This window comes from Macrobrachium nipponense, chromosome 8 (assembly GCF_015104395.2).
Source record: "Macrobrachium nipponense isolate FS-2020 chromosome 8, ASM1510439v2, whole genome shotgun sequence".
Classification (NCBI taxonomy): Eukaryota; Metazoa; Arthropoda; class Malacostraca; order Decapoda; family Palaemonidae; genus Macrobrachium; species Macrobrachium nipponense.
Window position 1 is genome coordinate 29,704,092 of NC_087203.1, and position 27,374 is coordinate 29,731,465.

At 36.8% G+C, this 27,374-nt stretch overlaps 1 protein-coding gene across 2 annotated transcripts; it reads left to right on the plus strand.

Annotated features, from left to right (window-relative positions):
- The first annotated feature begins 12,711 nt into the window (after positions 1-12,711).
- LOC135222632 (uncharacterized) lies at positions 12,712-24,134 on the plus strand. 2 transcript variants are annotated; one of them, XM_064260758.1, is made up of 7 exons: positions 12,713-12,869; positions 17,694-17,746; positions 18,919-19,044; positions 19,401-19,505; positions 21,413-21,574; positions 22,637-22,693; positions 23,194-24,134. In XM_064260758.1, the coding sequence occupies exons 2-7, from the start codon at positions 17,708-17,710 to the stop codon at positions 23,458-23,460; spliced, it is 756 nt and encodes a 251-aa protein (XP_064116828.1). In that variant the 5' UTR covers positions 12,713-12,869; positions 17,694-17,707; the 3' UTR covers positions 23,461-24,134. The 2 variants fall into 2 exon arrangements, with proteins under 2 accessions (XP_064116829.1, XP_064116828.1); XM_064260759.1 differs by lacking the exon at positions 18,919-19,044 and having other exon boundaries at positions 12,712-12,869.
- The last annotated feature ends 3,240 nt before the right edge of the window (positions 24,135-27,374 follow it).

The window sequence follows — 27,374 nt, forward strand, 5'->3', positions numbered from 1 at the left end:
TTTATGTCATTAAAACTGATGTGTCATAAAAATCTGCAATTGTAACTTGTATTATTTATAAAAGATAAAAACAAAGACTTTCAAACAGTTGAATTGTTTTCCTTTTCAGTGTTTACTTTAACAGGAATACAGCTACATTTAGTATTCCTTTTAATGTATACACTGAGGAGAAAGAGTTCAGGTATTTTTATCTTTTATAAATAATAGAATAAACTGTAACTGTGGAATTTTATTATAGTACATTGAAAGCATTGTTAATTTTAGAGTGAATACCTGTATGTGTGTGATAGTACCCAAGATTTGAAAAGTTGCATGAAGGAGCAGTTGTTAATGATTTTGCCTTTATTACACAGATTATGGTTAGTGTTCAAAGCTTTTATTTTTGGAATATTTGTAATTTAGTTTTGTTGCAGATTGACATTCTATATCATGTGAATTAGAGGGCATTCAATCATGTTGTGGGGGAAAAATCACTTTGAAATAGGTGATGGGATGGGTAGGTTATGATCACTGAATGTAGCTTGGTTCGTTACATGAAAAATGCAACTTTGTATAAAGTAATCCCTGTACATATAGTACAAATGTGTGATTTACAAGTTTCTGATAAAAATGAGTGGAATTACACTATACTAACAATCTGCAGTTGAAACTTCAAAAATCCATGTGCTTATTAGGCAACAGAGGCAAGTGTTGTTATATATATTGGTGCTCAGATTGTGCATAATATTTTTCAAGAGCTTTCTGATTAGGTGCAACACAGATGATTATGAGGGTGTGACCTCAGTCTGCATCTAGCTATATGAGAGAAGCTACTTCCCACACATTTCCTTTTGGTACTGCAATGAGCATCATACTATAAATTTTTAGATGGATGAAATTGTTGAGAATCTTTAATTGACTCTGAACCATTGAGTTGTAAAGTGATTAAGTGTATTGAGTGATCTCATTCAAGTGTTTGGAGTTCTGTGGGCATCTTTAACATCGTCTCCCAATTGTAGTGCAAGTGAGTGTGCTCAGGTTTCCAAGCCAAATATTGTACTAAAAGCTTCACTTTTTAAAATCTGGAGAAGCTGCAGGTGTTGAGGAGCAAAGTAAGAGGTACTAAGAGATACAAAAGCAGTGGATTCTGGATGCTGGTCGAGGTGCCCAAAAACTCATTTGATAGATTTCCTTCACTTGAGAAGTGAGGACTATATTTGTAATTAAGAACTCCAAGGTTCTGTGGTCATTACACTGCTGTTGAGCACTGAAGGAGATCTGAAGCTGATGCCCCTGGTGACATACCAAGAAGCAATTTCATGTAATCAGAAAAATCCAACATTAGGGCATGGATGACAGCAGCTATTATCCATAGTTACATGGTTGTTATGTTGCACCAGTCTTTGAACAGTATACACTAGGTGGAATAACATCCCAAACAGGTTCCCCTGCCTTGTTAATAATTGTGCAACATCCCAAGGCAAGTTGCCACAACTTGAAAGGTTACTTTGTTCAATACCTCAGTCAGCCAGCACATGGAGCAAGGTATCATTTTGATGTTCAATTTTTACTCTCAGTGACATATATTGAAGATCTTGGTCAATTTTTTTTATGCTCTCCCTGAAGGAACTTCAACATTAAGGATGAATCACCTTCATTGCTGATGCTTGGGATTAAACCTAGTTTTCAGTGTTGAATGTTGTTTGGCACAAGATATGTGCCTGACTTCACCCAAACTTCAAAGTCTTTCCTTCTCTGGATAGTATTTATAAGGACATAGGTTGTTGCACAATGTCAGGTTCAAAGTGTAGATGAGAAGCATATTGTCAAGCTATTAGAGAGTGCAGACCAATAAAAAGTCAATATAGCTTATTGAGGAACGTGCTACGTAGTGTGAAGAGTCGAGGGAAAAATATATAGAGGCTCCTAATATGAGTGTCTTTTGGCATCCTCTCACTGTTCCAGGATGCTGTTAGTTTCATAAGAATGTTGATACTAACACCTTTAGGTGTGACACTGTCAACAACCCTAGTTGCCCTTATACTACACAAAAAAAAAGCCTTCAACGTAATCACAGCAACTTCACTGGTGTTGGAAATGAAATTTGATGAGTAGACTGTTTTGGTATTCTTGAAATTATGCTATAATATTTGGCATTAAACTTTTTTTTATTTTGTATATACCTACTCCTAGTAATACATGATGAGCAATATTTTTGTCAGCAACATGAACAGAAGTTACAAATTATGATGCACATTTTTAGCCCTCAGAATGTTTACTCCCCATACAGGGGGGAATTTGCAGCGTCCCCTCGGCCCATAGCTGCATCCTCTTTCCTTTTATTGTACGTAGGTTCATATTATTTCTTCCATCTTACTTTCCACTTCTTCTAAATATTGTTTCATAGTGCAACCGTGAGGTTTTCCTCCTGTTATACCTTTCAAACCTTCTTGTTGTCCATTTCCCTTTCAGCACTGAATGACCTTGTAGGTCCCAGCACTTGGCCTTTGGACAAAATTCTGTATTCTATTCTAACATGTTTACTGTTGGAATAACCGAGGCTTACCTTTATTTAAGGGGATCTTTAAAACAATAAATTCATGCAATGATTTTTAATAATCTGAGCCACTGTAAACCTTTGGTTCCTGTCTGACATGCCTTCTAGGGGAGACAGTGTGATTGGTTGAAGCTTCATATATTGACCTTTAACCTTCTCTCTAAATCGCACACTAAGGAATTTCTGTGTCTCTAGCAATGTAATATGCAAGAGTGTATTTCTACATTAATTAACAAGTAATCGTTGTGTGTGTGTGTGCGTTTCTCTATTTGTCTTCTGGACAATTTTGACTATTCTTTTACTGGATTACTATAAAATTACTTTCCCTTTTGATAGCAAATGAGATTATTTGTTTGCGCATGTGGAATCCTTCAAAATACTGCTATAATATTATATACTTGTATTTATTATTATTATTATTTTTATTATTATGTGAAGATGAACCCTATTCATACGGAACAAACCCACAGGAGCCATTGACTTGAAATTCGAGCTTCCAAAGAATATGGTGTTCATTAGAAAGAAATAAGTAGAGTTAGAGGGGAAAAGAGGAAAAAGAGATCTCACTTGTTAAAACAGAGAAAAAAAACTGATAAAAATGTAAGTAAAACAAATTCGAAAAACTACCTTTTGGTTAACGTATTCAGTTGAGATACTAAGATGACTCTTAACTTAGAAACTTCTATTAAGGTATGATTGTGAAAATATCCCTTATAGAAAAGTTCGACATAAAGTCTAACTTTTTTATAAGGTAGAGACAATTCAGTTTTTTTATTAATCCGTCCTTTGATTTAATGAAAAAAGTTGATAATTCTTTAAAAACCTGAATGGTGGTATTAAAGTTGCAAAGACACAAAGACTTATTATTGTGTGTAATGTATATATATATATATATATATATATATATATATATATATATATATATATATATGATATATATATATATATATACATATATATATAATATATATATATATATATATATATATATATATATATATATATATATATATACATATATTGTGACGAAATGCCAAGCATCCGATTACTACACTACCATTTGTACTTGTTAGAGCAAGAGACTCTTAATCCTGGGTCGGGAATACCATTTATATTTGGTGCACGGTTTGGTCAAGTACCTGGTTACCAGTTACCTCACAACAGCCAGATACCTAAATCTTCATCACAAATACAAAACGACTGAATACTCCAAAGGTAACAGTGATCACTTGTAGAACTTATTATTCAAGTAAACAATCAGACCAAGTTCATTAAAACAGATATGAGGTAGTCTTAATTAAAAGGGCATCACTCCTTCAACAATTTTAAATCTACATAAAAATTTCCCTGGTTCTAATTCACTTGAGGAAAACAGCCCAATTACCACTCTATATTTCTACCTGAACAAAAAATAAAATACGTATACTGTTAGTAAATGAAACACTCACAAAATTTTCAATACAAAAATTTATTTCTAAATTCAAAAATTATAAGAAGTTCACAATTTCAGGAAAATTGCTATTTGTTAAAAACAATTTTAATTAATTCTTGAATGAATTATTAAACAAAACAAAATTAAATAAGTTTATCAAGAAAATTAATTAGTTAAATTTTTAGATTATTCAAGTAAAATTAAAATCATAAAGAACAATAATTCAAATCTAAAAATTTAATTAAATGCAAATTAATTCATCAGTGTTAGAGTTAAAAATTATACGACAAGAAATACTCAAATTAATTAAACAAAATGAGAATATAAAAAAATAGAATGATATGGAGAAGCACTAAAAGCAATGAGAGTACAAACATTAAACACACAAAATGGACATGTCAAAAGAAGAAACTAAAAGAAAAATTTATAAAATAATAATTTTATCCAAACACTGTAAATAAAACCTTAAGTGCACTTCAGAATATTTGCAAAATACCATACCTCAAACTAGTTGCAACTTTTCACTCAAAAAGGCCTTTGGATCTTCAATTAACACTTTTGTGGACGGCACACGAAAATAATAATAATACTGTCTGTTCAGATTCCACAAATAATATGTTACTAAGAAATTAAACCTAGTGAGTGACCAATCTCGAAATTTGAGTTAACGTTATGGTATAAAAAACAATTTTTCGTGAGCGCAAGAGAGAGAGAGAGAGAGAGAGGGACTGGCCTTAAATGCATGAAGCTAAGTCTCAAAGAATGACAGGTTCTATATGCGTGTATTGGCGTATGAGTTGGTAAGTCCTCTTTCGACAAATTGAAAGAGATAAGCATATTTATCAGTGATATTAAGCAGTTTCGTAGCAAAATTACTGCAAATATAAAAAATTAAAACGAAATGATATGTTGTATGAAAAAGTTCCCCGAAGGCTCTAATGCAATTTTGAGAGATCTTACATCATCGTCTATAGGAATCTCCCCCTCGGCTGCATCCTGAACGAGATGGGTATGATGATAAAAAATTAACCTAACTCATCAGCTCCTTTCGCTCACCTATAGAGCTCTCTCTCTCTCTCTCTCTCTCTCTCTCTCTCTCTCTCTCTCTCTCTCTCTCTCTCTCTGTGTGCATTAAGTTCCTTCTCAACACTGAATTATACATTATTTAAACATATTATCTTTAAGCTGACTTAAATATGTATAGAAATCTTAACATAAAATGAATATTTTACATTATACAGTTTCTGAGGGGAAGTTATTACATTACCAAAACAACAGTACAGTGGTCCCCTGTATTCGCAGGGGATGTGTACCAGACCCCCCGTGAATAGTTAGAACCCGCGAAAAGTTGGAACCCCTATACAAATGCTTAAAACCAGGAATTTGTGGATATTTCTCATAGAAAAATGCAGCGAATTTTCCGCCAATAATGCGGGGAAACATTCCAGAGAGAAATCCCCAAATGTTTGAGTCCGTGAATACGGGGGTCCACTGTATAAGATTCCTCCCTCCAGCAGATTAGTTATCCCGGGGTTGAATCCAACAATTCACAATGGGATAAATAATCGGATAAATAATATCCCTTCAATAAGTCTATCTTGGAAATAAACTTGGCTTGCCCAATATTTTCAAGTAACTGATCTATGAGAGGCAAGGAATAATTGTCAGCCACACTGATGGAATTCAGTTTTTCTATAAATCAGTTACACAATCCTAAATGAGCCATTGGATTTCTTCGCTAACACACATGGCAAACTGTAGTGACTTGAACTGGGTTCTGCTAATCCATGTTGTACTAAATACTCAACTTCTTTCTTCAAAACATCTCAATGATACGGTGATAGGCGATAAGCTCTTTGCTTGAATGATTTTCCATCTTCTTGGATCTTGAGTTCATGTTTGGTGAGATTAGTACATCTGGGTACACCTGCAAAAATTTCTGTGAAGCCTCTAATCACTTCACTCAATTCCTCACCTTGTTCATAATTCAGATGTTTCAGTTTATCCTCCAAATTTTCCAAAATTGAAGAATTATTCACCTTGGTTTCATCTCCCAGTTCATAGCCATCGTGGTCTTCTGTGGATGAAGTTGTCTGTGTTATTGACACAGTTTCAGTTCTAGTTTCTGAGAAGTAAAGTTTCAAGAGGTTCACATCTTCCTTTGTTGTTTTCTTCTTTCTGGTGTTTCAATCACAAGTTCTATCACTCAGCTTCTCAATTATTTTGTAAGGACCTTGAAATTTATTGGTAAGGGGAAATCTCTTGACTGGCAGAAACACTAACACTTGTATGAACGACAGTCTGAACGATTGTCGTTGTCGACACGCACACACACACACACTATTCAGACAGTATGAACAATCTCCGCACTGATTTCAGTCTGAATAAAGCTTTTGTCTCGGGAAGACGTGGCATCATCTCTAGAAGAGACGTGCGTGATAGCATTATATCGCCAGACAAACACACACATTGAATGGCCTGTGTATGGCAGACTTAAGTCGCAAGCCAGCAACCTGGTCTTGACAGATTCTTGCTGAGATCCTTCAGACATAAACTCCGCCCACTTTGGATTTAGACAAGCCCATACACAATGTTTTTGCGAACGATACAGTCAATCGTTCATACAGTCGTTCAGTGTATGAGGCCCTTAAAACTTCTTAGCTTAGTCATCTTATCATATTTCCTTTTTATTTTCTCTTGACTTATTTTCAGATTTCTTAAAGAGAATTTTCTAATCTCTTCCAACATTTTCCTTAAGTTCTTCACATACTCTCCTTGGATTTCCTCTTGATTTTCTTCCCAATTTTCTGCAAGAATCTTCAATGGTCCTCTCACTTCTCTTCAAAAATCATCTCATTAGGTGAACATCCCATGCTTTCTTGATAAGCATTTCTAACTTCAAATAACATTAAGGGTAAACCAAGATCCCATTCTCTTCCTAACTTCCTAACTTTGTCGACATACTTTTCAATGTCTGATGGAACCTATCCAAGGCTCCTTGAGTTTCTGGATGATAAGCAGTTGATAACTGTTGTTTCACCCCTAGCAAGTTCATCACATCCTGGAATAACTTGGAAGCAAAGTTTGTTCCTCTATCACTTTGTACAATTTCGGGAATCCCAAACTTTGAGAAAAACTCCACTAGTTTCTCAGCAACTATCTTGGCAAATATGTTTATAACAGGGATCGCCTCAGGATATCTAGTAACAGGACACATTAATGTCAACAGATGTTCATTTCCCTTCTTTGTCTTCAGAAGTGGCCCAACAATATCTATAATCAACTTGTTAAAGGGTTCTCCTCTAACTTCTATGTTATAGGGGGGGCTTTCTGAATGGTTTCATTTGGTTTTCCAGCTATCTGGCAGGTATGACACTCCCGGCAGAACCTGCTACCATCTTTATGAAGTCCAGGCCAGAAAAAATCTCATAATCTCCACAGTCTTTCTGATTCCCATAAGTCCAGATTCATGAGCTACTGCTACCACTTGCTTCCTCAATGGATGTGGAATCAAAATCTGATGATATTCGTCCCATTCAGCATTTCCTTGTATATCTGAAGGTCTATGCTTCCACATCAGCAAACCTTCCTTCAGGCAATAACAGGTAAGAGTTTGTTGCATCTCTTCTTAATCAACAACTCTGAAGAACAAATCAGCTAATGATGCCTCCTTCTTCTGCAAGTCCATTTGCTTCTCTCTTGTCACCTGTCCAACTGCAAGGTTGAACTTTCGCTATCTGCTACCTCAGCTACTGTAGTTTCACTTCTATCTTCAGGAACACTTTGACTACTCGGAGTCTCTTCAGGAACAACAGATTCTTCTTCATCTTCTTGGGAAATCCCTTCTTGGTCAGCTCCATGGGAAGCATCACTCCCCTGGAACAATTCTTCTAAGTTCAAAGATCCTTCACTTGATCCTTCTTGGGCGTGCAAATCCTCAGTTTCTTCACCAACAGGCGTAGTCTTCCTCATACTCCTGGTAGTTACACAACTAGGGAACAGGTGGGGGTTATTCTTCTCTAACTCTACTGTAGGACTAATCCTCAATGGTTTGTCTGTCACTACAGGACAAGGAACAAATGGCACATCACCAACTTCATTTCCCAATAGAACATGTAGTACACCTTCTACAGCCTGTGTGTCCTTCACAGCAAAATCAACGTTCCCTGGTCACCACTTCACAGGATAGGTGTAAGTAGCATATTGGAGTTACTTCTTCTCCTTCTATACCCTTCAAAATAACTGAATCCCCGGTGAGATTCTTCTCCAGCAATGGGTGAGCACCATGTAACACCACACTATGGTTACTCCCTGTATCACGTAAAATCTTGACTGGTACCTGCACACTCTCTTCTTGAGTTGCTAGGGTGGTACCCTCATAGATATATGACTTAAAAGCCTCCAAACTGCTCAGCCACTCACTGCTTGAGGTTACATTTCCACTGGTTGCTAAACACTCAGCTTGTTTAGTTTCAGTCTTCCCTGTAGTCTGATTCTTCCCCACATTGTTCTTAACAGTCTGTTTCACCTGGTCACCTCTTACTATTTGACCAACAGGCTTTGACTGCTGATAATTCCGATAACACTCCTGACTGAAGTGTCCTGCTCTTCCACACTTGAAGCAGACAACATTAGGCTTTTGCAACTGTCTTGCAAAATTAGATGAGGATTTCACATTAGCTTGCTGAGGAGTATTATTACTTGTAGGTTTTCCATTTATAAAATCGTTCCTGAAGCCTGGATGAGACTTAAAACCTGTGCGTGGTTTATTCTGATACTTGACATTGTAATTACGCCTGCTACTAATTATATTGTAGTCTTCACTCAGTGTAGCAGCTTTGTCAAGTTTTTTTAACATCTCTCTCTCTCTCTCTCTCTCTCTCTCTCTCTCTCTCTCTCTCTCTCAAATAGGCTCTTATATGCTCTGGGTGTTAAGTTCCTTCTTAAATATATAGGAATCTGAACATAAATTATATATTTTACATTATACAGTTTCTGTGGGGAAGTTATTACATTACCAAAACACAGTATACATTACGTAATATATATATATTATATACGTATATATATATTATATATATATATATATATAGATATGTATCTATAGATATATATATATATATATATATATCTATATATATATATTATATATAATATATATATATTATATAATTCACTTTTGTGCATTTAGCAGTTTTAACATATCACTATTATTATGATTATTCAAAAGGTGAACCCTATTCATATGGAACACCCCCACAGGAGCCATGACTTGAAATTCAAGCTTCCAAAGAATATTGCTTTCATTTGAAAACAGTAACAAAAAGTAGCAGGAAACAGAAAGAAGAGATCACTTATAAGAAAAGAAAAAAGTAAATTTACTTATTAATAAATACACAAAAATGTAACGTAATTATTAGAATAAAAGGAGAATTGCTTTGTGGTAGTAATGCATTGCAAGTTCGCTTGAACTTTGGTTCCACAGTCCAAAGATGTGAGGAATAAAGGACCTTGGGAACTGAGAAGTTCGACAGCGAGACGCATTTTCTGAATAATGGCGCTGCTCTTCAGCAAATCTGGTTGCTCTTGGCAGGAAAAGAGGACCAAGGATCAATTGCGAATGTGAAAGATCTCTGTTGAAATTCAACTTATGGAAAACTGACGAACAAGAGACCATCCGTCAGTAGTCCAAGTCATAATTGCTAATGATAAGAAATAAGCCTAACAAAGAACAATCACGTTCTGACAAATCCCTTTTTATTAACTTTTCCTTCTTTAGTTTAGCACAGTATAATTACTTATGTTGTTTTCCGTCTCTCGGTTGTGACGCCAGGGAATTCAAAGTCAGTCAGTGTCTGTGGATAGCCTGTGTGGCATGTTGGCGAAGAAGTGAATCAACAGGAAACTGGGACAAGGAAGTCGAGTGTCTGCAAATTCAAAATCAATCAGTGTCTGTGGAAACTGGGACAAGGAAGTCGAGTGTCTGCAAATTCAAAATCAATCAGTGTCTGTGGATAGCCTGTGTGGCATGTTGGCGAAGAAGTGAATAAACAGGAAACTGGGACAAGGAAGTCGAGTGTCTGCAAAGCAATCACACTGAAAGGCAACAAGAAAACTTCAGTTATTTAATTCTTATGATCGGTTTGCATCTGATTCATCATTCAGTAAATCGGTTCTTTCGCGTTTCGTTACATTCTATCCTCCGTTCGCTTAAGTTAAACGCATAAATTGAAAGTAATTAATCGGCGAAATGACGGAATTCTTGAGGCATCAAAAGTGCAGCCCCGTAGGGGGTTAGTGACGTCAGTACACCTCACGGGATGCACTGTTCTTTGCAGCGTCCTTTCGGTCCCTAGCTGCAACCCCTTTCATTCCTTTTACTGCATCTTCATTCATATTATTTTTCTTCCATCTTGCTACCCACCCTCTCCTAACAATTATTTTATAGTGCAACTGCGAAGTTCTCTTGTTACACCTTTCAAACCTTTTTACTTTCAATTTCATTTCCAGCGCAGAATGACCTCATGGTCCCCAGTGCATGGCCGTTGGCCTAAGCCCTATACTATTCCATTTCAAAAGTTCAGTAGAGAGATTCCAGAAGATAGGGATTAGTTATTGGTCTCCTTTGTGGATAATTTATATAAGGATACTGGCAGGGATGGCGGCTTGAGGACCATCTGACTGGTAGGGGAGGGGTGGGTGGCGGTTGTAGAGAAAATTTAGCCAAGTTGAACTACGCACAATATATATCCTATAGATAATGTTATATATATATGTAAAAAAAAAAATTTATGGTTATTTTTTATTTTTATACGACGGCAATGTTTTTCCCCGAGAGTATTTTGTAAACGAGAATAAAGATTATGATTTTTTAATCTGAAAAAGTGGCAAGCTGGAAGGGGAAGAAAACAAAGCAAAAAGCAATGCGTTAATTTCAGTGTGATGAATAAATAATACGAGCATCCATTAGAGTGAAAATACAGATGTACATACATTTATACACACACACACGCACACACACACACACACACACACACACACACATATATATATATATATATTATATATATATATATATATATATATATATATATATATATGTGTGTGTGTGTGTGTGTGTGTGTGTGTGTGTGTGTATACACATATATGTACATACATACATACGCACTGTACAGGTGTGTATTTAAACCGCGGATAAATACTGTACCTACATTTATTACTAACTCAAAATCAACACTGACGGGGGTGAGCGTCCTAACCGCCCCCCCCCCCCCCTTAAACGGGCCATTCCTGGATACTGAATGCAATTTAGACATTTTCATGTTATATATTTCCTGCAATAATTTATCTTAAAAAATGCCTCGTTTTGCCGGTAAGGAAAATGACGAAGTAATATCTGTTTAGAAATAAACACGTAACGCAACGGTAATGTTTTCCGAGTTAACAGGAATTTCTGCAGCAGAATCTGTATTTGACAGAAAAGACGAATGTCTCGAGATTGAAGGTATCTACGTTATGCGTTTTCCTTTTCTTCCTAGATCTCTTCGAGTGGTCTTCAATATCCTCAAATACTACCAATCATAATAACGTTAATGGACTATCCCCAGGTTGTACCCGAGAGGCCGCTGTTCCTGTTCGTGACTGCTGTGTAGATGTGGGAAGGGGCGGAACTGTTTTGGAAGTTTTCTGCATAGGGTTTCATCGTCGATTGAGCAGGTAAAGTGTAAGTATGCCAATAATCTCAATTTTATCTTGTTTATTTGTCACTAGACCTGAACTTCCTATTAGGATATATCCGTAGAGGGGGTGTGGGGGGTTAGTTCCGCCGGTGCACCTCATGCTGTGCATTGTAGACATTACTGAAGGTTCTTTGCAGCGTGCCTTCGGCCCCTAGCTACAACCGCTTTCGTTCCTTTTACTGTACCTCCCTTCATATACTCTTTCTTCATCTTACTTTCCACCCGTCCTAACGGTTGATTCATAGTGCAACTGCTTTGAGGTTTTCCTCCTGTTACACCTTTCAAACCTTTTCCTCTCAATTTCCGTTTCAGATGTTGAATGACCTCATAGGTCCTGGTGCTTGGCATTTGGCCTAAATTTTATATGCAACTCAACTCGTATTAGGATTTGAAAAGCTTTCATGCTGAAAAAATGAATAATCATCATAGCACATATCAGCAAAGACTAACACATCTCAGTGACGTGGTTGGTATGGTCCTTGCCTGCCACCTCGGTGGCCGCGAGTTCGATTATCAGGCATTCCATTGAGGGGTGAGAGATGTGTATTTCTGGTGATAGAAGTTCACTCTCGACGTGGTTCGGAAGTCATGTAAAGCCGTTGGTCCCGTTGCTGAATAACCACTGGTTCCATGCAACGTAAAAACACCATACAAACGAACAAAGACCAAAGTGCACCGATTATAATAGCCATGTGGATATGGATACATTGATATTTAATAGAGAATATTCTTTTTATTATATGCAGAATATGTGTCCCTGTAAGAACTCTCAGAGAGAGAGAGAGAGAGAGAACTTGCATCCTAAGTGAAGAAGCTCCTACCGCCATAGGCACCATCAGAAAGAAAAAGGGTCTGGAGGTCAAGGCAAGGTACTAGCATACTACCGTCATCCCCACCTCACCCCCTCCCCTCCCCCATTCCTCTCTTGACCTCCACCTCTATCTATCCTCCCCGTAGGTACCCGTCAACTCGGGGGACCAACCTCTCTCGGTGGTCTCTCTCTCATACCCCTGGTCAAGTTCTCGCAAACCCTTGTGGTGGGAAGTGTGTGGTCAGTCGACGCTCAGCTCAAAGCGGTATCAGTCGTGCCCAGGGTTGCGAACTCGAACTTGAAGGAAGCAACTGCTGACGATTTTCTGTCATCTTGGGTCTCTCGACAAAGGTGGGTATGATTTTAGGATTTCTCATTTTGTAGAACTGTCTAAATTTGGGAATTATGCGTGATTCAAACCTTCGACCTTTGGGTTTTATACAGAGGTAGTGGATAAACTAACTAATTTATCACTTTATTGTCAAGATTGCAATTCACATAAGCCCAGGGTTGGATTTTGGCAGGGCAGATGTGCTTAATTATAAATCCCAATGGTGGTGTTCCCAGGATATAGTAAATTGAATATTAGGGAGTATTTGTGGCTTGATATTTGACAGTATAAAAATGTCATACGTGAATTTGCTCCGTGGAGGTGTAGCGCCGTCCGTGCACCTCATTTAGTGCACTGTAGCTAGGTCTGTAGGCACTACCTACTTAAGGTTCTTTGCAGCGTTCCTTTGCCCCCTAGCTGCAACCCCTTTCATTTCTTTTACTGTACCTTCCTTCATATTCTCTTTCTTCCATCTTACTTTCCACCCACTCCTAACAATTTATTCATTCGCAATGTAACTGCAAATTTTTCCTCCTGTTACACCTTTCAACCCCTTTTACTGTCAATTTTCGTTTCCGTGTTGAATGACCCCATAGGTCCCAGCGGTTGGCATTAGGCCGAAGCTATACGTATGTTCTATCCTATTTCTATGTGAATTTGAGGCAACACTGTCATAAATATTCCACTAGGAATTTCGAATATGTGCATCAATTTCTGGAGCTTACATAAGTTTTGATACAAGGTAGTTGACAAGAAGAGCCATTAACGAACCAACTGTGTACTGAAACTTATAACAAGGAGATAACTAGTAGCTTTACCGCGGAATCTTTAGTGATCCTCCGCGACTGATAACTTTAAGAAAAATTAATAGTAAATCTAAGTGGCTTTCGTTGTCACCAAGTGTAGGGGCTGTTTATTATTATTATTATTATTATTATTATTATTATTATTATTATTATTATTATTATTATTATTATTATTATTATTATCAAGCTTCCAAAGAATATGGTGTTTATTAGAAAGAAGAAAAAGAAGGTAATGGGAAGAAGAGACCACTCGTTAAATAGGAAACAATAATTAATCACTAATAGATAAACAGACAAAATGTTGTAAGTATACTAATAAAAACAAGGACAATTGTATGAGGGTACCAATGCATTGCATCTTCGTTTACGAGAGTTGTGTTAGTGGCATCTCTTACGAAGGGGTCCTACCACCCCTCCTTCTTCACTATACTCTGTTTTTTTTTCCATCTGTCCATCCACCTGTGGTGTTTTTGTATGGTAACACTGCGTCCCGGGCTTTAAATAGTTACGGTATGTGCAAGCTTTAGGTAAATAAAAGGATATCTGGGTGTACATTTGCAACTGAAAAGTGTTTTAATAATTTACTGTATGCGAAGTACACCGTTAATATTCGAAATAGGATATTATTATTATTGTTGAATGTAAGCTGAATGGAACTAGCTAAAGCCCGGGACGCAGTGTTACCATACGCAAACACCACAGGCGGATGGACAGATGGAAAAAACCGAGCACTCCTTTGCCTTGGGACATTGTGACACTCTCAAATGCAGTATCCCGTAGGAGGATATTTTGCAGAGCCCCATCCTGCATTGCTTTCTCTCGTTAACATTCATCCGTCCACGTTTGTCTCATCTCCTTAAGCTGTCCAACTCTCTCTCTCTCTCTCTCTCTCTCTCTCTCTCTCTCTCTCTCCACTTTCATTGAAGAGCAAGTTCTCCGAGCGATCCTTGTGAGACGTCCTTGATAGAACCCCGTGGGTGTCTTTTAGGAAGGCCCTATGAAAGTCCTCCGGAAGAGTCCTATGGGATTCTTCTGGTAGAACCCAATGTTTGTCCTTTGAGAGAGCCTTGCGCGGGTTCATCAGGAGAGCCTTATGGAAGTCCTTTGGGATTCCTTTAGTAGGACCCTATGGGAGTCCTTTGATATTCCTTTAGGTAAAGTCTGTGGGTGTCCTTTGAGAATCTAGAAAATTTGTAATGTGTTGGTCTTGGCAATCTAAACTGTAAGAACCTTAAAAGGTTTTTTTGTATAGTAAAAGTAAAGAAATGTAAATGTTAGAGTACAATGTAAAATACAAAAAAAAAAACTGCATTATATGAAAACAAATTATGATATCGATGTCTTAACAAAGTTTTAATCACCCGTGCCGCGGGTAAAATCATGCTGGCTAACCAGTGAAAATAAACCAACCGAATAGTTAATGCTACGCTTAAAAGTCATTTGTAAATGGGGAAAATCTATAAAAATATTTAAATGACATTTACATGAAGGGCTAGAGGCTAATATATGCAAGTATGTATTTCGTAAGTGTATGGCAACTTTAGGCGAATTTGTAGAAAGAGAATGTTCCTTGCTTTCACTTTGCTGAGGAATAATGATGGTGGTTCAGTCAGCAAGCTGGTTTCCTTCAGGCCTTGGTTTGAAAATGTGAATATTTCTTAGAAAGCGATTCCCAATCAAGGTTCCGCGGAACCCTGAGGTTCCCCATGCCATCATCAGGGGTTCCGCAAGAAGTCCTGAAATAAATATGTATTGCAAATGACGATGATCTTAATTTACAAAGCTTGAATAGCAGTGGTAGATATTATATGATTTATATATATTCACATATATCAATATATATATATAATATCATATATATATATAGATAATATATATATAATATATATATATATACATATATATATATATTATATATATTATATCTATATATATATAGTATATATATAATTATAATTATATATAGATATTATATAAATATAATATTATATATTATAGAGATATAGCTAGATAATATAGATATTATTATCTATTATATATATATATAGGTATATATATATATCTAGATATTTTATATATATAATAGATATATATCTATTATATATATACTAGATATATGAGATATATATCTATATATATCTGAGAGATAGATATATATATAATATATTATATAATTAATATATTATATATCCGAGATATAATATTATATATATATATATATATATATATATAATATATATAGATATATATATATTTTTATATTTATATATATATATATATATATAATATAATATATATATATATATATAAGATTCCCTTAGATATGGAAAAGCCTGACCGACAGTAACACTCACTGACGTGACGTAACTGAGTAATAAAATTGAATTTAATTTAAAAATCTAAATAATAGTCCTATCTCTCTCAAGGGAGAAGGACATACAGGTCTCCTAATCTTACGACGCAATCCTTACCACCGCAGCCCGCTCGTTTCCTATCCCTTCCGAAAGGAATTTCTGTCCTCGGGGCGAAGACGTCTCATCGAGACGGAGAGTGGTCCTACGACTGAAGACGGGTATTCAAGGTCACCAACTGGCTCCTCCGCCTTTGACGATTCATCCTCTTCTTTTCCTCCTTTCCCGACTCTTCTTCTTCTTCTTCTTCTTCTTCTTCTTTCTGATAGGGACAGTTGTCCGTTGCGTCTTAATTTCTTAAGAGTTCACGTCAATGTGATTTTGGAAAGGTTCTTTTTTAGTCCAGGCTCGTAACAGACAATAAAATTGGAGGGATGGCAGGTGTCGTGTGAACAAGGAAGTAATTGCGCACACCTGACAATAAGTGAGAAATAGGGGTCTGTTGCAATACATGCACATATAAGTACACTGCATATAAGTACACGCGCGATCAAGACAAATTCTAACACAAAAGATTTCGACTGACAACTATCAATGAAGTTCTTCATCCATCTTTGGATGGGGAGTGTAATATGATCTTAGTATTTCGATATCCGATGCCTAATCCGCGTGTCCTCTGCAAGGATGTTGAAAGCTGCAAGGAAAGTTGCCGGACAGGTTTCTTATCTATCAGTCTATCTCTGTTATGCCGATTTACAAGGCACTCACTGGCGATGTAACGCCAGAAGATGAAACCCATATTTCGAACCGACCTTTTTTCAACCTTTCACGTGAGGTGCAAATACCAGGAACCGAACTGCGTGGACGCATAAATATGAATATTTGCTTTCGTCTTGGTCGTCAGGAGGTTTGATTTTTTTCTCTAATGTTGTTGTCCCTGACAGACGAAGAAGAGGCTCCTCTTAGCCTTGCGGTCTGAAGGCAAACATGGTCACCTTCTCTTGAAACTTGTAATACACAGGTTTCTTGGTCAAAAGAGAATGTGGATTTCGTGTGTTCAGGATAACCTTTGTACCCTCCTCTTTTTCAGCTTTCTCTTCGTGTCTTATGTACACACACACACATACACGCACACACACACACACACACACACACACACACACACACACACATATATATATATATATAAGATATATATATATATATATATACAACATTAAGGGAAACAAGACAAACAGCCACGATGGAAAGAGTGAAACGATGAGATGCTAAGTACTATATAATTTCGTCTTATTACCAAGACGGTCACAGCATCTCACCGTTTCACTCATTCCTTCGTGGTTGTAACTTTGTTCGTAAAATCATCACGTTTTTACCTTTTCGTGATATATATATATATATATATATATATATATATATATATATATATATTTACGTATTCGTATAAGCAATTATATGCATATATATGACTCGCATGTGAGGTATAGCTAGACGTTCTTACTAATAGGAGAAGTACTTGAATCTCTATTTATTTTCAGTGTTATCACATCAGAGAAAAAGACTTGAAGACTTTTGTTCCCAATTTTTATAATATTCTCTGGAGCTTAAATCTGTTATAATTATACATTTGAAAATTATTATTATTATTATTATTATTATTATTATTATTATTATTATTACTTTACAGCAACGCATCCAGCCATGAAGTCCCTGATCATTGCTTGTCTGCTGTCAGTGACGGTACGTATATGAAACTACTTTACTTTATTATGAATAATGATGTCATTTCATTCTAAAGCGCTCGTAAGAGCTAACTTAGAATCGCAGGAGATGACGTAACTGTTGGTCTCGATTGTAATTTCATCCCTTTTCTTCTTAAGGTAAATTGGGAGTTTGATATTTGATGCTGGCTGGTGGTTAATGCTGATTTTCCATCTGTCGTTCTTTGAACATTATCTGGTTCTTGTGTCGCTCTTATCATTCCTTGTTTTCTTCTTGAGCTCTCCCCTTTGTAGCCATTGCCATATGTCATCGCTGGCTAGTTCTTTAGTCTGTCTCATGTACTGTCCGTATGTTGATCTGTTGTGCCATTCCTCTGTTCTGTTTTTTATTCTCCTGTCTCTGTATATTTCTGTGCCTTCGTCTACTTTTATCAGTCCTTCTTCCCATGCAATCTTGAGCCACTCGTCTTCACTGCTTTTCAGATATTGCCCCAGGGCCCTGTTCTCAATGTTGACGCAGTCCTCTATGCTTAGTAGCAATCTCCCTCCTTCCTTTCGTGTTATGTACGTATAGTCTGTCCGCATTTGCTCTTGGGTAGTGCTTTGTGTATTGTCATATGTTTCTTAGTTTTCAAGTCTATGCTGCTGAGTTCTGCCTTCGTCCATTCCACCCACTACTCTTGCGCTGTATCTGATTACATGGACTGCCCATATGTTTATGGCTTTTATCATATTTCCGGCGTTGACTTTTGACTTGAGTATCGCCTTAAGTTCTGCATATATTCTTTCCTGATCGTGTCCTTCATCTCTTGGTGTTTTATTATTATTATTATTATTATTATTATTATTATTATTATTATTATTATTATTATTATTATTATTATTATTATTATAATGGTGATAAATAATAAAATCCTCAATCATTTTTATATCAAAACGTACATACAAAGAGTTGATAACGATTTGATACGAGTTCAAAGAATAATGTTCCTAAAACCGAGAACACGTTCAGCTTAGCCCTCGGTATCAGCCTTTCAGTCATCACTACCTTCACCTCTTTCTAGTTATCGAATTAAAAACTAGACCGAATCCTTTGGAAGCATAGGATCTCTTATTCGTTGGTTTAGAAAGGTGAATGCACGGCAATGGTAATATCTAAAAAAAAAAAAATCTTGCTGTTTTTAACTACAGGTCCTAGGCGCCAAACTTGACGATTTGGAGCGGCAACATGACTTCCCCCTGGCCACAGGTAGGGAAGCCAAGGAGGCATCGGCAAGACTTCTGGAGTTCTTCGACGCCGTGTACAACGATGCACAGGTTAGCTGAGCATGCCCCGTTGTGTTGTGTTCGTGTCTTGCGTCTTTCAGTGATCTTTCTGACTTTGCTTTTTGGTTAATTCCTGAGATTGGTAAATGAAAGCGTTGTGTTTTCATTGCTTAGTAAATCTTTCCCGTTTTGCGAAGCAGTTTTCGTTGATATCGTCATCATTTCCAACTGACCATAATTTCAGGCATTCTGTGTGGCCTTCAAAAAGCAGATTTCTTTCAGCTAGAATGAAAAGTATAAGCAGGTACCTTTACGACACCTGAAAAAGCTTGGACTTGGTGTTGGAGTGAAAAAGTAACATTTCTAAAAACGATTCAATATTTATTTATTTATTTTTTTTTCAACAGTTCCCGGCCGATATGCCTTCCTACAACGAAATTCCTGCCACTGTCCAGTTCAACTGCGATAACAGGATCCCAGGATATTATGCCGATGTTGACCATGGGTGCCAGGTAAGATGAGATTAATTTCGGGGTGGAAATACGGGTCAAATGTACCCATCTGTGTATATATACATATATATATACACACACACACACACACACACACATATATATATATAATATATATATATATATATATATATATAGATATATATATAATATATATATATATATATGTGTGCGCGTGTGTGTGTTTCAAGTCTTCACATGTTTTTACTTTCCAGGACAACGTTGTCTAATATTTTAATATTTTTCTTGCGTCTTGACTCCGTTTGTGTATGTGCGTCCGTCCGTAGAGTTACACTTTTATCTTAACTGAGAGCTTCACTGACAACCTATTCAGCAAGAAATGAACTTAAAGTATGTGTTTTGGCAACCGAGTTTTCTGTACATCGTATAATCAAGGCCACCAAAAATGTATCTATCTTTCGGTGGCCGCGGTATAATGCTGTATGAGCCGTGGTATATGAAACTGTGACCACGGCCCGGTATAGTCCCTTGTCCTGTATCGCTGCCAGGCGCGGGATTATGGCTAACATTAACCTTGTATACAAATAAAAACTACTGAGGCTAGAAGGCTGCAATTTGGTATGTTTGATGATTGGAGGGTGGATGATCAACATACCAATTTGCAGCCCTGCAGCCTCACTACTAGTTTTTAAGATCTGAGGGTGGACAGAGAGAAGTGCAGACGACAGAAAGAGTAACTATAGGACTAAGATAAGGAAAAACTTTTCTCCAGATTGGTCAATAATTTGAGCCAAGAACGAAAATGGCGTCAAAACACATCCAATATGACATTGTAACTGATTTTAGATGACTTATTTGTTAGCGACAAGTGAGGTTCCCCAAAAAAATCCCCATAGGAGAAGGTGGCGATCACTAAGAACGTGTAAAGATTCGCCTGATGGTTGGATCTGAAAAGCATAGGCCGACTTTCATAAGAAAATTATTATTAAAAAGTACCCATAGTAACATGAGTCTTGTTATGGAGAAACAAATCCACAGTTATGTATGGGTACAAAAATATTCAAAGATAAATCTAAACAGAGAGCTTTCGGGAATCTTTTCGATCCCCCTTATCAGTCGTACAGATTCCCGGGAATCTGTTCGTTTCCCATTTTGAAAAGGAGAATCGAACAGATTCCCGACAGCTATTTGTTTAGATTTGCTCTTAAATATATTTGTACCCATACATAATTGTGGATTTGTTTCTCCAAATTCGTGACGTACCATAGGACAGCAGTCCTCTTCGTGCGCGCCTGCTCATTATTACTTTCATGTCGCCGGATAGGCCTAATTTCAGCACCTTCATATAACCTTCTAGAAGAGGAATCCAGTTAGAGTTACCAGTTGGTGCTTTTTTTTTTTATCTCTAAAACGTTTTGCTTTGGGATCACTGTATTTGATAAAAATGGAAGTAATATTATTCGGTATTCATTTATTGACTGTAGTTGTGATTTACATAAATACAATGTGAATTAACGTTTTCCTTACCTTTAGATTAATCAATCTCTTAATCTGCTCTCAAGAAAAGTACAAAAATTATATATCTTTTTATTTTTCATGAAAGAAGACTGACAGGTTAATTCAGACCGTATTCACAGAAACCATGACAACGGTAAAATGCCATATTTACCGTAGCCTACATATATGTATATCTATATATATATATATATATATATATATATATATAATTTATATATTATATATTATATATATAATATATATGTGTGTGTGTGTGTGTGTGTGTGTGTGTGTGTGTGTGTGTGTGTGTGTGTAGACACTTGCATGAATGTACCACGATCTCCAATGACTCCCATTCTCTAGGTACCTAAAAGAGTCCCCTAAATTCTCTGTATCCCTTTGGTGCAACCAAGGCGCATAAACCTATCGTCTCCTTCTGTGCCCCGCAGGTGTACCACATCTGCCGCGAGGACCCAGAGCATAACATAGCCACCTTCCTGTGCCCGAATGCCACCATCTTCCACCAGGAGATCTTCGCCTGCGATTGGTGGTTCAACGTCGATTGCTCCGTCTCGCCTAATTTCTACTACCTGAACGAAGATCTTTACAAGGCAAGGGCTTCTTTAGTCTAGTTTTTTTTTCTCTCTCTCTCTCTCTTTCTTTTCATTGTAATTTTGAAACACGAAGTAAAATATGCCACGTTTGGTCATATTATTATTATTATTATTATTATTATTATTATTATTATTATTATTATTATTATTATTATTATTATTATGGAAGAAGACCCTCTTCTGAGGCAAAATTCGTTGAAAAGAATTGCACTTTGGAGGCCGTTCGGTTCATAGAGCGCCTCACAGCTAGGCGTATACTGTATCTTCGTTTCAGCAGGTAAATGATAAAATTTATTGATTTATCTGCTGAAACGAAGAAAATTACATACCAACTTGAGGAAGGATCATTATAAGCTCAACGGCCTACAGGATGCCATTCTTGTCAACAATGTTGTCCTTGGCATGGGACTATATTGCAACCTCATCCCGACACATCCCTCCAAGGGGATAAAATTCGAAAACAAAATATTGTTATTATTGCTGTTGGAAGTCATATTAGCGTTTGTGAATCACGTGGCTGTAATAGCTGTAAGATTGACGACATTTGCTTCTTCATCCCCCCCCCCCCCCGCCATAATTTTCCTCATTGTTGCAAAGAAACAGCGTCCTTAGATTGAACCTGGAAGTTTAAATTCTGTGATAATCAATAAAAATTTAGGGTGGGACGAGTATCTATATTTTTATATTTATTTTCTTAAGCTTGGCTCTCTCTACCTCATTAATCTGAGGCTATTATATTCTTCTTATCAGGACCAAATCAAGGGTGTTTGTTGTCCAACTGTGAATTACACGAACAGTAATACAATGAGGGAATTGTAAAGGCTGAATGCCTGATTATCTTGAATTCCTAAACAAGCTATGAAATTCTAATCATTATGTTTAGTTAGCGATCTTAGAATAATACTACATAACTGTGTTGCAACGCAGTTTAGTAGCGAATACTCCATACATAAAACAGCTCCAAAATACCTCTCAGCTCTGTAAACTTCAGTGTTAAGATTCAGTGGATTTATTTTTGTATTAGAAAAAAAACTCATCATTGCTCCTTGTCTCCCGCAGGACCCAGAAGAAGAAGAAATCTCGAACGCTAACTTTGCACGGGACCTCGAAAGCCAGGTATAAATGAAGTATCCCTTCTGAAGATTGTATCGAAAAGGACAAAAGAGTAACTACACTTTCATTTTACAGTGAGGGTAGAGATAAAGGGCGCTGGTTATAAAGCATCTGTACAATCAACGCGATCTGCAGTGTAGTTTTTGTAGATACTAGTTTTTTTGGGACGCATGATTTTAATAATTGTTTGCTCTGCCTCTCAAGTTGTGTGAGTGTTGTTAACAAATAAACAAAGGAGGAAGGTCATGTTGATCATTTGAGATCATAGAAATGATTAAGAATAAATGACAAGAAATTTCATAACATGGACCGTAAAGTCAGTACTTAAATCCGAACTCAGTTTCACAGGCAGGAGACAAAACAATATAAACAAAAATCGTTTATAGGACAATAAATGAGACAAACAATAGAAAAAATAGATATAGTAATATTGAGTATATTTGAATAAGTAACAAGCGCTGTGGTTACAACTCTGACCTCGTCTCTTTATTCAAAATCTAAAGGACCTCGGTCAACCTGAGCATAGTAGATTCGAGAGGAGTGCTTCGCGCCCAGACGAGTCCCGGGAACTGGACATTTCTTTTGAGGAAGAAGCTAGTACGAACGAAGATGCCCATATCATCGAATATCTGCCTCCAAAACAAGGCTATCTACCCCCAAGAGATGGCTATCTTCCGCCTAAGAAAGCGTACCTCCCTCCAGATGACAAATACCTACCTCCTAAGGATGGCTATCTACCTCCGAAGAAAGAATATTTGCCACCAAATTGAAGCACCGACTTTACGACCAACGCCTCTTCGTCCTTACCGATTCACTGGACCTGCTTTCGGAGTGATTGTTCAGCTTCCCCTGTTGCTTCCGGTTCCTTCATTGACCTCGGACATTTTGCAGTAACTTCACCCAGTGAAATATGAGCAGTTTAGATATCCATTTAAACGAGTAAGAGCCCGTGCTGACACAAGAATGGCTTGCAACAGCAAAATATACCCATTTCTACCCTCAACGGAACTTCAAAGGGAAATCTGAAAACCCCACGATTCAAAAGATCAGATTTTACCGCGTCTCCGCGACCATTATGCAGCATCTAGTTAGGAAAATAATGTTTTAAAAAATATTATTTGTATTGCAACCGACATCTCGTCATCAACAACAGGGAAGGCAAAAGTATAAAAACCTCTCCATAGATTTCAGAGAGTGAACGACGAGAAACATCAGGTAAACAACAAAATTTCAAACTGTGGACCCTGTGTCACCATTCTCGTTTAGCCTACTAAGGAAGGAGGCTACGTGAGTGGAAATGAGATAGGAATGAACGAAATCAGGAAAGGGTACCTAGTATTCATGAAACAATACGTCTTTGGATGGGAATCAAACTGTCCTCGTATCATGTGTATGGAGTTATTGTGTATGCTTTTCATTGTAATAAATAAAACTCTGTAAGAAACTTTGTTTTTATTTCCCCTTTATTTCTAATATCCTAAATAAATGAATTAGCATGATACTAATTCCTTTATATATTATATATGTGTGTGTGCGCGTGCACATGACTAGTTGGGGATTTTTAAATTGCCATCACGTTTCGTATACTATATTTTGTTTTTCAATTCTGGTTTAGTCAACACGACTTCGTCTGTTTCCTCTGGAATATCTCAGACCTACCAACCCTCCCGCATTTCACGGGAGTCTCCCACATTTTTAAAATACCTGCCGTATTCCACATTGGCGTTCGATTCTCACGTATTTAGATAAAATCTCCCGCCGTAGACTTTTTCATTAATAAATTCTCAAACATTTTTTAAGGCGATAACTAAGAAAACCTCCACGATGAATTAATGCTGTACAGATGTTTGCCAGACCTTTCAGATGAAGTTCTGGCTGATTCCACTTATAAGGAAGGCCAGTCCAACATAATCTGCATGGATAAAGTCTGGGCTTACGTATCTAAACAAACTGATGATGAAGAGAAAGAGAAACTTCCTCTTCTCAGTAAGGTTGCCAAGTTAGCTCTGACCTTACCTCACAGTAATGCCGATGAAGAAAGGGTGTTCAGTGCTGTCAATAAGAGAGCCAGTCTTAGTATTGAAGGGACACTAGAATCACTTACTACCTGTAAAAAGGCTTGCTATGAGTATAAACCAAACAGTTAATTACTTGTAAAAGCTAGGTCAGCAACGTATGCATATAACCGAGCACACTCTGAGGTTCAAAAGTGATTCACTCTGGCATATTCTGCCCATACAATGCAATGCAATAATATGTACAACAGGCTTTGAACACAGCCATTGTGTCATATGGATAAATATGCCTTTTTATTTAATTTTGGTTTATTTATTCATGAAATTATGTATCTATGTTCTTAGTAGATGGATAAAATGCAATATATTGAGAGTTATTGGATGAATTTTATTAAAATAAAATATGACATACTGCCTTGGATTTATGAATCTCCTGCATTTGTTTTGTAAATCTCCAGCAGAAGTTTCAGGTAGGGTTGACAGGTCTGATATCTTAGTGTCCCTCTTTGGCTCCGTTGGGCATTTCTGCTTATGGTGTGCAAACATTTAACTTCTTTAGATACTCTACTCCAAATTTTTAACCAACTCCGCAGACCTCTCTAACCGTTTCCTATCACCTTCCATCGTGACACTCGTTTTCACAACCATTTGCTTTCATTCATATAGATCATACTTCCCATTGTTTTAACACCCGCATTATCGCATAACCAACGTAGACAAAGGGGAATTGCTTAAAATATAACTATCTCAAGCCTAGGTGGTGCTGTTCACTTCATTGTCAACGTTTGCGTCAGAAATTTATCGTTCTCTCAGTTCTTGCGAATAAGATATCCCAACTTTTGCTGCAAAGAACTGAACAAATTAGTGCAAAGACAGGGAGGACGGATAACAATGAAAAGGTATTCAGTGTCTGTTGAGAAATGTGCTTTTTGAAGCGGCGTTATTTATGCGAAACTCGGGCCTAGTACTACAGCCAAGTACAATCCAGTCTCGCATAGGGAACGTGTTATTGCGTAGTACAATCCGTTCTACTTTTAGTCCATGGCACTACTATACCCTCAGAAGACCAGGCTTTATATCGAAAACTATCTTACAGCTTCATGAATCAGTTATTTAAGCTGTAAAGGGCGAAAATTATATTTTCGGAGGCCCATATCTTAAGGGTGGGTTTCATTTAGAAAAAGCAGCATTCTAAGCAACGGAATGAGTAATGATGTATTATGAATGATATTGTTGGAGCAAAAGTCTCCTTTCGATGAGGCGAGTAAGTTGCTTTCGTCCGCTGAGATGCAGGGCTCGATGGAGCCAGTTGTCCTTCCATAGTACAAAAATTCGCATCCATATTCAAAGGAGTAGTAAGAACGTTTTTTTTTATGTGAGTAATAATAATAATTGTTTTCCAAATAAATTTTGTGATGAAAATGGTTATGAAATCATCGATAGCAAATTGAATAGTTACACAAGGTAATATCATTAATCCGTGACGTCTTGAAAGGAATCATAGAGCGTATATCACTGGAGTGGAGATCTCCCTGCCTTATGTGTGACCTCGAGCGGCCATATTGAAAGTTCTCGGTCCAGCTCATGGTACTATACTTTATTATTTTTATTACTACTATTATTTCTATCTGTTTACTATTATTATCATCACATTATTATTAATGATATTAATATTATTTTTACTACTGGTATGCTAGTATATTACTGTTGCTGGTATTATTATATTATTATTATTACTGGACCCAATTTCAAAGAGAAAAATTACCTTACAAAAACAGGTTGGCCTAAGTACTCCAACCATTGTGGTCAAGGCCTAAGCATCTGCTGTTGGATCTAAGCAGTGTCTATCATAAATGGTTCCTGTAAATTACAGGACTTTCTTAGCATGCAGTCACTAAGCACTAACTAAACAGTAATGTAAAATCACTATACACTAACATTCACAATACACTTTCACTCACTAAACACTCACAGTTACTATACACTCACACTCACTATACACACACTTACTATACACTCACTAATCACCAGCGACGGACTGGCCATTTGGAGAAAGGGGACTTTTCCCCCTTGGGCCGGTGGTTAAAAGGGGCCTGTGGGCCGGTCTGCAGTAAAAAGAAAACAAAATATATAAATAAATCTTTAAAAAATGAAAATAAAAATAAAAAAAATTAAAAAGTTAGAAAGAAAACTTAAAAATCTGAAGAATAAGGGAACAAGGAGAATAGAATTGGATAAAAAAAACACAGAGAGAGAGAGAGAGAGAGAGAGAGAGAGAGAGAGAGATAGAGAGAGAGAGAGCACACCTTAATGCAGCCATTGCAAGAGAGTAATCTTGAAATGTCCCTATAAATGGTTGTTCCGATAATTTAATCAACATTTTCTGTAAGCTATCGTTCATTAACCATCAGCCAGTATACAATATGAAATCGTTTTCATTTCATTATTTCTATCTGCTTGGACAGACAACACAGTCAGAATTCTATGATTATACAGACACATAAATATATAATAAAGATTAATACAATAAAAAAACACTGTTCAGCAGGAAAACTGTAAATAGAAACTGAACACATGATAACATTCTATTATTAAGTCGAATATATGATCAAGCCGCTCAACACAGTGCCGTATTGCAATTTTGTTTTGCGTTCAAGGCTTCTGGCTAT

Coding starts and splice junctions, on each gene's coding strand:
- LOC135222632 (XM_064260758.1), top strand. CDS start 17,708: ATGAAGTCCCTGATCATTGCTTGTCTGCTGTCAGTGACG. Junction 19,506..21,412: donor ATGTTGACCATGGGTGCCAG/GTAAGATGAGAT, acceptor TGTGCCCCGCAG/GTGTACCACATCTGCCGCGA. Junction 22,694..23,193: donor CACGGGACCTCGAAAGCCAG/GTATAAATGAAG, acceptor CAAAATCTAAAG/GACCTCGGTCAACCTGAGCA.